Genomic DNA, 12,456 nt, shown 5'->3' with positions numbered 1-12,456 from the left:
ACAGCAAAAAATAGAATTAAATTGAATTAATTACTTTTCTTCTTTGTTATGTATAATAATTATTCAACGAGCAATTTGTTTAAAAATGAAAAATGATTATACTTTTTTTGTGTTTGATTGCACTCTATTTCCTTTTATACTATAACTTGTTTATGAAAGGAGAATGTTGAGTTTTGACTGTTCATCAATCAAAATAAAAAAGTTTTGAGACATATACAAATTATATGTTAATTATACATTATATTAAAAGGTTCCTTAAGCGAAATCGAGTGATAAATCATTTATCTTAATTGAGGAAACATTAAGAATAATAGGAGAAATCACATGATAAAATCTAATCACATTTATTGATAAAAATTGTTAAATAAAACATCAAGACATCCCAGGAATTAGTAATTGCGTGTTATTACTTAAATGATTATTTAAGTATTATGTATTTAAATAAAAGAAGTTAGAAGAGATTTTCGAGCAATTAAGAATCCAATATAAAATAATAAATTATTTGATTTCGAATTTTAGATTTGAACAATGAACATGCTTAAATTATACGTGTTTAAATACTAACAATAGTCTTTGTTGCTTAAATTCTAGAATATCTAAATTTTTAGATTTATTATCTTTGATATACGATGTTTCCAATATTTTCTCATGATAAGTGATACACTACTCGATTTTTTTATTCTCTTGTTAACTTATGGTTAGGCTTAACTTGATGCTTTATCCAATAAGCTTCATTTATGATGATATCATTTATGATAAAAAAAACCCTCATTGAGTGAAACATCAGATTAAGCTTAATTATAAGTTAACCAGATAATGAAAAATCGGGCGCACGAACGTTAGCCTTTAATACTTAATTCACGTATATTTCGGAACTTTTTCATTTTAGAAAAACTTAACATTCTCCGGTATATTTTATACAACAAGATCTTGCAAGCATTTCAATAATTTACTTAAAATCTCGTGATTCGCATCTCAGTCTCAGAAAGGAAATTCGTTGACTTGAAATTAAGTTGACTTGCAGTAATTTCGATATTTGTTGATTATGAAAATGGATTTCCTCGCCTATCACAAACAAAACGAGGGGGGAGGAATAGGAATATATTAGTCGTCTGGAGTCAAATGACAAAAATCAACAGAACACATCGTTCGACCGGTCGTACGACGCATCGCGAGCAGATATTTGAGGAGGACCGTTCTCTTGTTTGCCATCGCGGTTTCGGAGTTCGGACAGCAATCGCCGGACGTGAAGGCGGCTGTAACCCTATCGGTTATTTGTGCTAGCAATTTCGTGCGGAGAACATGTACTCGTGATCGTCCTGGTGCCGCGACATTGCCGAAGGCCGAGAGCGGAGCTATCTTTATTGAAGGCGGTCCGAGGTTGTCGAAGGTAATTACAATTTTCAGCCTGACTGCATCTACGATTATTTGCCAAAATACCGTCAGTTCCTGAGCCGCGGTTTCCTTGACATCAATTGCGAGATCTTCTTAAAAGTATATATAAAGTCGAAAACGAAAGTGTCATTTTTATTCTCCAAGTACTATTTACATCCGATAGTCGTAAAAAGACAAGAACTTTTTAGGCCGTCTAACTTTTAACATATAGATGTTTGAGCTACATATAAAAAAAGTACAGCTTCATAACAAGAAAAGAATGCTAGTTCCTTTGGATCTAATGCTGACGATTTTCTAGAAACATGAGTCTTAATTGTAAAAATCATAACTTTTATTAAAACTCTTAAAACTATCTTTCCTACATCTCTTTACAACAAGAAGATGTTTTCTTTTTACCTGCGTTGATCATAATCTTCAATGTAACACACATTGTAGAGTTAGGATATTCATCTTGTCTTAGTTCTTTCGACTGGCATATGACACACACTTGGAAATTAAGAGATTTCGAAGGTGGGTTTATGTCCGTCCTATCCGCTGCACGGTGGCGTATCATAAAAATTTTACCTCGGACGACTTCTACGCAACTTGCACAACACTGCAAAGGTGTTTACGATAGGGGCATTCTTGATTATTGCTACCTGCCGCTAGGTAGTCTTTAGACACGAGTCGGGAGGTCTTCGGCATTCATTTATACTGTTTGAAGGGTACCGCTATAGTTACGACCGCTTTGAAAAACCGCTTTTTTGACGTTCGTCTATTTACAAACTGTACCATTCGCCGAACATTTTTAGCGGAAGTTGTGCGTTCCAAACGTCAAAAGCGGCGACGTTTACCGGGCAAAGATGTCATCATCTTCCAAAAAGATCTTTCAACTTATTATAATATTTTAGCAATTAAATCGTTGGCTAAGAATAAATTTACGATAGGATGAGATATGCAAAGTTTTAAACATTCAGAGTCATTTATTACGCGATTTATTGTTGATTTCTACAGGAAAAAATGATTTTAATATCTAAAAAATTTGATTGAAGTATCTAAAAATTTAACTAGGTATATATAGATCAGAAAATAATTTTATTGAACTAGATTGAAAGTTATGTAGGATGTTTAAACTAAATATAATTGCTAAAATATATAAGTATCTTGCAACATTGCTTATCATGCTTGAGATTCTTACATAATTATTTTGATAATCCAACAAAATCATTTTCAGATCCTTTACAGATTTACAGTTAAATTTTTAGATGTCTCAGTTAAAATCATTCTTTTCATAAATTCGTATAATGAAGAAAAAGAACAAAATCTAAGAACTAAGATAAGAAATATACCGCAAATGCCAATTTCTAAAAATTATATGTTTAAGTCATTGCAATAATTCGTCGTTTAACAAATAAAATTTGAATATTTAAACGAATTACTACTTAATTATTAATAATAGTATCAACTACTAATTTTCTTTAATTTTTTTTCTCGTTAGATTTATACGTGTCAAAGTCAAGTGAATTTTTATCCTGATTCATCTTCAGATTGACAGTTTCGCGTTCTCGTTGGGGAATATCGGGATCTCTCAATTCATCTACACTGATGATGGCATAGTTTCGTCGTGCACGATCACTAATGATTCTTTCGTATCCCATATGATTACCAAGCAACGTCGGGAACTCCGTCGGATGCGGAATCGTTGCTTTTTGCCGAATCCACTTTGTCTGATTGGAATAATCCACTAAAGCCGCGTAAGTCTGCATAATTTCATGGAAAATGAAATTAAAAATCCTTAGTGTAGTTAGTATCAATATTCAAGTTCTAGAATTAAAAATATGACTAATTGTAATTTCGTGAGACTTAATGTTGAAATTCAGTAGATATTATTATTATTTGGAAATAATATTAAAATTTAATGTCATTCTTACCACAAGGCTATCAGGAATTCTGGCTATTGCGTGTCCGGTCTGGGTGAACCAACAATATTCATTGGGCAAAATATGCGATATCAGTCGTCCATCTTCTGTGAATCCATGAATAGTATTGGCTCCTAGAATACCGTGGGATTTCGATGGAAAGGGAAACAGCAAGGGAGTCGTCAAGTAGGCTTCCGGGATCAGCTGGGAAAAAAATAAGACGTACTATTTTGTTTTTTTTTTCTTTACTGTCGCATAGACATCCGTTTCTTTTATTCTTGTCACACTGCTCGCGATCGTCCCAATCGAATGAGAGTAAAGTTATACATTTCAATGTGTGTGTTGATTTTTATGTCCATCTTATATCACAGGACAATTATACCGCAAATGCCAATTTATCTATATATTCAATATATTTTTCATTTTAAAAGGACATTGTATCTTTAATATTCTCGGCATCAAAAACTTTTGACATTTGTGGTACTTATGCATAAAACATTGTAGGTCTGTTGTATAGGTCGGTTTGTTCTATCATCTTTAGCTACCGTTGCTTATGATATTGTATCACACAGCGTACATTTACGTTCATCTGATTAATTAAAAACACAGTATTCCTCATTTAAAGTTATCTGTATCTTCCAACATGCACAGTACATCAACGCCAAGGAGATTTTTTTTTATGATGTCACATACTATTGATATCTAATTCAGAATTACTCCGATTTCATCCTACGAAGATAAAGTCATTTTTTTGATTATGATATTTACGCACACTCCAATTTGACAGCTGTTTAAATATGTTTTGTAAGGCGTGAGATTATGCTCATTCCGTTGCAAGAAGTGGAATATATTTTTTCAATTTTATATATATATATATATATATGTATGTACTAATATACTTTCATTCACATAGTCATACTATTCTGTCGAATATATTCCACATTTTCGGAGCGGAAGTGTGACGTTTTGCTTTCACTCGCGAGCGATCGCGCGAACAGAATGAGGGAAATTGTTTTAACGCGACCATACGTAGGACGTAAGCGCGACGGTGAACGCGACATAAAAGTTTTTCGTTTAATTTTTGGTCCCATCGTAGGTACAGGGTATCCGGCACGAATTTATCCCGAATTAACTGGTCAATATAAGACTATGACGCAAGTTATAGATATTAGCGCGTATTAAGAATCTACCTACAATGAAATATACTTCATTGTAGATTAGAATGGAAAACAGATTTTTGCGCAAAATTAATATATTTAAAAATTAATATGAGCATTTAGAGGTAAATACAATCAGCATTTGAATGCAATAAAGCATATAGGTATAGAAGAGTATTAATTTAATTGGTCCATTAATTATTAGTTAATCAACTAAAATTAATTAGCAGAGAAAGAAAAAATATGTATAATTATCTTAAATAATTTTAGATGAACCAAAATAAGAGAAAAATTTGAAAAGAAATGTTCAAACGCAGATTCTTAGTACGAACCATCGTGCATGCCCCTTCGCAATTATTTTCCAGAAACGGAAGAGCGTTTACCTGTCGGCTTCTCGGCTTCCTACGCTCGCAGGCGTACTTCACTTTTATTTGATCGTTTCTCCGTGCGGCAATACGTTCTGACCTAAAGAATCTACTAAATAATCTTACTCTCTTCGTCGCGCATTTTCATTCCTTCTTATTACACACAATTATAATATATATATATATATATATATATATATATATATATATACATATACATATATATACATATATGTATATATTTATTTATTTATTTATATTTATATGTATAATTTCGCCGACGTGTATATCGCCGACGGCATCTAACAACAGTGATGGAAGGTGCCGATCGAGTACGAATCGTCTCGGCATGATTTCTTTTGATTATATTTTCCCTTTGGCATACGAGACGCGGTGTATCGTGCTACTTTGATTTTCGATAAGGCGAGAGAACTCGACGAGAACTCCCCGACGCATCCCCGATCCTCTGGAAGGCACAATCTCGACGAACGTTCGCAGTTTGTCGGGACGTTTCGTACGCCAATATCGATCCCCGACAGCTTTCGCCAATCGATGCACTTGCATTCGCTACGCATGACACGCGTTTTGTCCCGCTTTTACTTTCCAAGCGACGCTATAGGTTCCGACAAAGGTTTCATCATGGAGACAAACCCAAGGATTGAAACCGATGCGATTTCGAGTTCAATTTCTGACGCTAGAGATATCAAAGGTTGGTTCTTATATCGTCTCGCTAAACGTTTCATCGTCACAAATAAACATAGAAATGACCTTGGCGGTTAAATTAAAATACATCGAAATTATAGCGGTTCCAATTTCTGGATGAGTATCTCCTATTGGCATATATAATGTAAAGTGTGGACAGTTTTTTTGTCATAAAAATTCGCTACACATCAAACACTACAAATGTTACAGCGGTAATTTGTTTGTTGTAACATACGTGTTTCTATCGGGAATACAATATATCGCCACTTAACTTTATCACAAACTGTCACGCATCAGAAAGCTACGGGAACCGTTTTAGCCTAAAAAAAGACGAGGATAACGTCCTATTGAAATCGACCTGCAGCGGTATTCTGTACCGTACCACCGTACCAATGATATTTATTAGTACCATAATAAATTATTAAGAAAAAAATGGCCATTTGTGCAATCGCGAAATAATAAATTTAAGATTGACTCTTTCATTGTCCAATTATAATCTAAAAATAGTAAATTTTTGCTTCCAAAAACATTAATTATCTCTTGATCTCTTGATCTCTTTCTCAATAGCGATAACATGGAGAAACGTACGGTACGCAATACCGCAGCCGATCTCGTTTAAATTTCACTACCTATAACACCTACGTGTGGACTGTGCCAGCGCGGCGTCGCTGGTTGTCCGCAGTACGCGCTGCCGATCGACGACGGCACGGGCGTGCCGACGACGCGGGCGTCATCGCCGACAGCGAATGCGGCCCGATTATCCTCGGTGTCGAAAATTCTGCAAGAGCCGGTCGTGGTGGTCGCGATAGCCGCCGCCGCCGCCGCCGCCGCCGCGGCCGCTGCTGCGGTAGCGGTCGCCGCTGTAGCTGCGGTCGCGGCGGTCGCGGCCGTCGCGACCGTCGCGATCGCTGCGGTCGCAGCCGCCGTCGTGGCAGTATTTTCCATTGTTTCCGAGACGGAATGTTCCCTACTTACATCACCATCGTCGCCGCCATCGATACCGTCGCCGTCATCCGATGTAACACCGCCGCCGCTGCCACTCTCACCTACCATATTCACGAAGAACTCGGACCTGGAGAACTTGCCGATCTCCGTGGAGCCAAAGGCCTGATGGAAACCTGGAAGCGGCTGTTTCGAGACGGGTTTCTTCTTCAGCTCAAATCGCTCGTTCGAATGCCGAGATTCCTGCTCCTTTTCGCGAGAAATTGTACCTTCCTGTGGCTAAAATCGACACGTCTTTAAGATATGGAGCGAGTGTAACAATTTGATGAATGAAACGGGTATTCTTATATAAACTAAAAAATGAGAAATATATATTTTGTATATCTTGACATATTATATTTTACCGTAGAGGTTGGCACGAGTTCGTCCAGAGACATCCCAATATTATTTGGCTCCCATCTGGTCCGACCATCTTCCTCGCGTCGATTTATCGTCGTCGTCATTGTCGTCGTCGTCGTCGTCGTCGTCGTCGAGTCTATGACGGAATCCACGGCTGATCCCAACAATCTTGGCATCTGCATACATAATGCTTTATATTGATAATTCCTTATTAACATTCACGACAAAATGTCAAATTGATGTAACGCTTTAGTAATTTTTCCATTATTCTTAATCATTATATATATTTATACGATCTATTCGTTATGCAAAACTTTTGGATTCACTAGATAATGATGCGACAGCCATACGTCATGTATATATTGAATACCTGATGCTCCGACGATGGATAAGACGCGCGAATGCTATCAATGTTCAATTTTCTCGGCGAATAATTCATTTGCGATGCATCCTCCAAGAATGCACAGTGTCTGGTTGGTGTACGATCTCGTAAGAAAACTGCATGTCGCGGGCCTCGAATCGTCGCGTTACGGGCCACATTTGAAACATCTAAAATATTACACACGTTTGAATATCGTATTATGTGAATTATAAAATGTTTTATTTAATAACAATTCTCTTTTTTTTCTTTTAACCGACACAGATATTATAGTACGTACAATAAGTAAATATTCACAGTAAATAACAGAGTAGAAGAACAAAATAAAAGATACAATCATACAATACGCAGCGAGAATTTTCGCGCAGTTCTTTTATTCTCAATTGCATTTGTAAATATTTATTTATTGTTAAAATTTCAAGGACATTATTACATGTCATGATTCAGATCTGTGTATAAAAGTACGATTAGTCATATTATAATGACATAATGAAATTATCAGTTTAAAAATCGTTGCGCTAGAACTTGCAGAGAATAAAATATTGAAATACGTGAAACTTACGTGGTAAAATACCGTGACAAAATTGGCCCCATGGACCATGTCCATGCGCGTTTGCATTCTGGACATCTGGGTGAAGAATGCTACCCATTTGCGGTGATGAATGAGGCGTTCTCGGAAGTGGATGAGGACTAGCGCTGTTCTACAATCAGAGTGTCAGGCGAATTTTTACAAAACATTTATAATATTAATTTAATGGGGGCAAAAATGTTTATTCACGTAAACAACAGGTATATTTTACGTTTAATGAAATTGAAAAACGTCTGCTTTGTCTGAAAAATGAGATCGATACAATTTGTATTTGCCAATTTAAACTGAACGAAATTCACAAGTCGAAAATCGAAAACGCTGTCTCGTGTTTCGTCTCATGTAACTATGTCCCATTGCGTTCTGTATATTACTTGATAAGGATGCCACTTCTGGCCGTCGACAAAATCGGCGTATTCCGCGGATTCTGGTCTGCGAATTTCTCTCTCCGCGGCCTGGATATCCGGTGAATAGCCGTTGGAGGAAAATGCCGCGGTGGCGCATTCCGATGTCTGATTTCTTTGATCCTTGATAGGCTTCTCGAGATTACATTGTTGTTGCTGCCGCTGCTGGTGCTGGTGCTGGTGCTGGTGCTGGTGTTGTTGCATCGCGCCCATTGCTTGCAGCCTCTCGATCGGATCGCCGCATATATTCCCATACCAATCGCCGATTCGTGGCGAGTGTGCGGGTTTCAGGCGATGCGCGGCCTGGAACCAGGGCTCGGTCGTCTGATGAAGGCTCATGTTTGGACCCATGGGCATCGGCGTGCAATCGAAACGATGATGTTGATTTAGAAAGTCGCCGGCCATTGATGCGGAAACGACGGAATTAGCGCCACCAATCGCGGCTGTGCGCGCATTTGCGGTTGCGATCGCGCTTTGCAAGATCGACCGTCGTGACAGCTCGCGAGTTTGCTCGCGCATCGCCTTCCGTAGCCTCGCCTCCTTCGGATTATACACATAATCTGCGAAAATGTACACGCGATTGTTACTAAATACAGAAATGCAAAATGTCATGCTGTTACGTAATCGTACTGTTTTCGAATATATAATATCTATAATACGTACGTACACACGTATTTAGTATAGGACAGAAACAAATAATATATATGTGTAACAAACTTTCAAAAGTGATCAATCGTATTAAGACATTCATTTGAATACGTTAATGTGAAATCATGTAATTTTTATTGTAACTGAAATAGATGTTTTCAAATGATAAATATCTCACATTTATTATACAACGAACTACCTTGAATTATCCAATTGCACGCAATATCTACTACGCAAATCTTTGTCAGATTTTTAAATTTTCTATTGTAAAATTTTGTTCGGCCGAAAGAAATTTCTTTTTTTTTTCTAATTAATTTTTCCAACATTTAACAAATAAGTGAATTTTCAAATCAAATATAGTATTGTATATTGACAGTATATCTTTTCTTCGTTTTACGAATAGATAAATTTGTTCCTATTCCCTTTTTAATTTCGGATTGAGCTGTAATTACGGATTTTATTCTGTAACTCTTAATGATAATAACAATATGATTACATATATGTCATTGCGCAGGTTTTATACACATATATCTTTTTTAAAAAAGGTGCGCAACGATAATACATATAATGTTTTCGTTATTGCCGTGAAGCGTTACAGTAGGATAAGGTTCTTAAATGACAGGAAAAGAATAGTGCGTGCCCGCAATGTCGCAAAACTACGCAAATTATCGTTTCGGCATGCGACATGCATTCCATTTGCAGAGTTCTACCTGTCGGATACGTGGGTGGTAACGCTCCGTTGTATCGAGCATTAATGTCCATCGCGTTGGAGATTGGCGCGGCATCATAGCCAGGGTACGCTACACTACCATTGTCGTAACAAAAGTACTGCTGCTGTTGTTGTTGTTGTTGCTGCTGCTGCTGCTGCTGCTGCTGCTGCTGCTGTTGCTGCTGCTGCTGCTGCTGCTGCTGATAAAAATGACCACCTGCCGCGTAAGCCTCAATGTAATTGCAGCAGTCCATTTCTGCGATTTTGCGCGACACTGCGTTTGCGAAGCCTCACGTATCGATCTAGATCTCCCCTGCTAGTGATACACTTAGGCTTCCTCGTGGCGTGCAAACATCGCGCAAAACTTCGATCTGTCTCGATTACAGTATATCATAGATCGAACTCATTGATGCTTCGATCGATAAACTCGAGTATGCACTCCGTCTCTCAAAATGCTTATTTTCCCTCGATGTTTTCGAAAATTGTTATTAATATTTTTCATGGTGGTACGTCAAGTCAAATTCTTATCGAGATTCAATTAAAATATTAATATTAGAAGAGGTACGCGATTTCTTTTATTTTGTCGTATCTAAAGTTCAACTGAGACGCACCCTCGCGATTTCACGGACATGCATCTTTGCAAGATATATAAAGATCGGCATGCACGCACGAATTTTTATCTTCGTCAGCCGATTGGTGCCTCTTTTAGGTTCACATTTCCGTGAACTAATACCGAGCATGCGAGAAATGAAGGAAACGCGCGATTTTAAATCGTGCTTTCTGTGAAGCTCGATCGATATCTCGATTTCGCGGGTTCACGTCTCATGGCTCTTGCAAATGTAAACACCGCTCGCGCGCTCGCGGACGACGCGACGCACCGCGACCACGCAGCGCATCGCTCTCCTCTCCTCTCTTCTCCTCTCTTCTCCTCTCCTCGTTCCAAAGGCGCAGAGTGTGAGCGCGAAAGTCTTATTCGCAGTCCCTTTTGCTCTTGCTGCAAGATCGTCGGACGTTTACGCTGGGAAAACGGTGCAACTGCTGGAGAAAGCGTCGGAAAGATCCAGCGCTCGCAGTTCCGTCGACGTCGACCTCCTCCTCGTCGTCGTCGTCGTCATCGTCGTCATCGTCGTCATCGTCGTCGCCGTCGTTAACGTCGTCGTCGTCGTCGTCGTCGTCGTCATCGTCATCGAAGTCGTCGAAGTCGTTGTCGTCGTCGTCGTCGTCGTTGACATCGTCGTCGTCAGAGATAATCGTCGGTAAATTAATGTGCGTCACCATCGACGATCGTGACTAATTAACGGCATCATCCTCATTCGATCGACGTCGATCGCCACGCGTTCGCATGTGGACGTGATCCGACGTGTGCGGCGCGGCGAGCCGCGCCATGCTCGCTGCAGCCGCGGCAAGATCGATGACAGAAGCTGCGCTCTCGCTACACCTGCTGCACCCCTCGCACGCTCCTGTCCCCGTTCCCCCGAAAACAAGCACAACCTTTTCCGCGCCTTCGTTGACACCGTTTTCGTTGGCGTGATCAATTCGATCCTCCTGGTTGATATTCCTTTCTTTCCTTTTTGCAACAACAGATCATCTATTCAACGGATCTTTTTCAGAATCGATATTTTTTCGGACGATCAAATGACAAGGTTGGATTAAAAATTGTTAGAATAATTTCCGATTTACGATCTCTCCGTTTTTACGATCACTCTAATTTGCTCTCTCGCTTGTTAATTAATCACTTGACCTAGTCCACGCGGCACATCGATCTCGATTCCAGACAGTTCTTCCTTTTACATATATTTCTTTTTTTCGTGCAGATACATTCCGAGCGTTTTCCTAAACGATTCTAATCCAGTTTAGAAACGTGAAGAACGCACGTTTCTCTCATTTACGTAGTACTCTGTTTAAACTATGCTACTATCACAACGATTTCGCACGCTTGCGTCTATTTTGCTACGATGAATGAACGAATGCACCTTCGTCTTCCATTTCGAAGCGTTTCGCGCGGTCGTTTATATTAATTGATACGTGCACCGTGTTTCGGCGCGCACAACGACCTATTTACTCGTCTCTTTTCCCACTCGCTGTGTTATTCTCACGGACAGAAGAATGTATGAACGGACGAACCAGCGATGGGCGGGCGGACGCGCGCGCGCGCGTGCCGCAAGCGGGAACGGCGGGCCGCACACGGGGAGACCCGCGTTCTTCCCTCGCGGTGCACTCCAGTCGCACTGATTTCATCCGACGGCGATGGAGGCGGCGGCGGCGGTGGCGGTGGCGGCGGCGGCGGTGGCGGTGGCGGCGGCGGCGGCGGTGGCGGCGGCGGTGGCGGCGGCGCCGCCACCGCTACGAATTTACGTGCGTTTCGTCATCGACAAACTCGAGTGGCGCGAAAGGGGGTGGACGAGTGGAGGGCACATTCCCCACCCTCTTGAGGGCGTCGCGAGTCGCGAGGTGTGTCGCGGTGTGTGAAACGCGAGCAGGTAAAGGAGGAGCAGTGGCGGATTTATCGATAAATGCAAGTCGCTTAGAACCCTTTATTGTTATTGAAGAATCCCGAAATCGTTTGCATGCGTTTGCACTTGCATTATCTCTGTAAAGTTTTGTAATTACAGTACATAATTATTATCGCAAAGTATTTTTATAATGAATAAGTAAATAAAGATAATTTATAAATGACATATAATCGTTATTTCTTTGCTGCTAGAAATATATAATTAAAAGAATCGTTTTAATTGTAAGCTGTGAAATAGTAATATTGTTTCTCGTTAGGGCTCTTCAGATTCTAAATCCGTTACTGAGAGGAGAAGACGAGGGGCGCCGGCAAATTCTCCTCTCCTCTTTCACTGTCGTTGCCTTCTTCAACGGCTTCAAG

The 12,456-nt window shown here is 39.6% G+C and overlaps 2 protein-coding genes across 2 annotated transcripts; both read right to left on the bottom strand.

Moving 5' to 3' along the window:
• Positions 1-2,337: 2,337 nt before the first annotated feature.
• Positions 2,338-3,882, bottom strand: LOC147907190 (uncharacterized). Its single transcript, XM_087414091.1, has 3 exons — positions 3,877-3,882; positions 3,306-3,518; positions 2,338-3,134 (listed from the first exon to the last, which is right to left on the bottom strand). The coding sequence occupies exons 1-3, from the start codon at positions 3,880-3,882 to the stop codon at positions 2,853-2,855; spliced, it is 501 nt and encodes a 166-aa protein (XP_087270217.1). The 3' UTR covers positions 2,338-2,852.
• LOC105151272 (uncharacterized) lies at positions 3,522-9,920 on the bottom strand. The gene is made up of 6 exons (XM_087413821.1): positions 9,586-9,920; positions 8,198-8,787; positions 7,800-7,938; positions 7,229-7,407; positions 6,864-7,034; positions 3,522-6,738 (listed from the first exon to the last, which is right to left on the bottom strand). The coding sequence occupies exons 1-6, from the start codon at positions 9,836-9,838 to the stop codon at positions 6,133-6,135; spliced, it is 1,938 nt and encodes a 645-aa protein (XP_087269947.1). The 5' UTR covers positions 9,839-9,920; the 3' UTR covers positions 3,522-6,132.
• Between the last annotated feature and the right edge of the window lie 2,536 nt (positions 9,921-12,456).

The sequence above is a fragment of the Acromyrmex echinatior genome, chromosome 15 (genome assembly GCF_024713525.1).
Source record: "Acromyrmex echinatior isolate Ae372 chromosome 15, ASM2471352v2, whole genome shotgun sequence".
NCBI classification, from domain to species: domain Eukaryota; kingdom Metazoa; phylum Arthropoda; class Insecta; order Hymenoptera; family Formicidae; genus Acromyrmex; species Acromyrmex echinatior.
The sequence above is the reverse complement of the archived record's forward strand: the minus strand, read 5'-3'. Positions and strand labels throughout refer to the sequence as shown.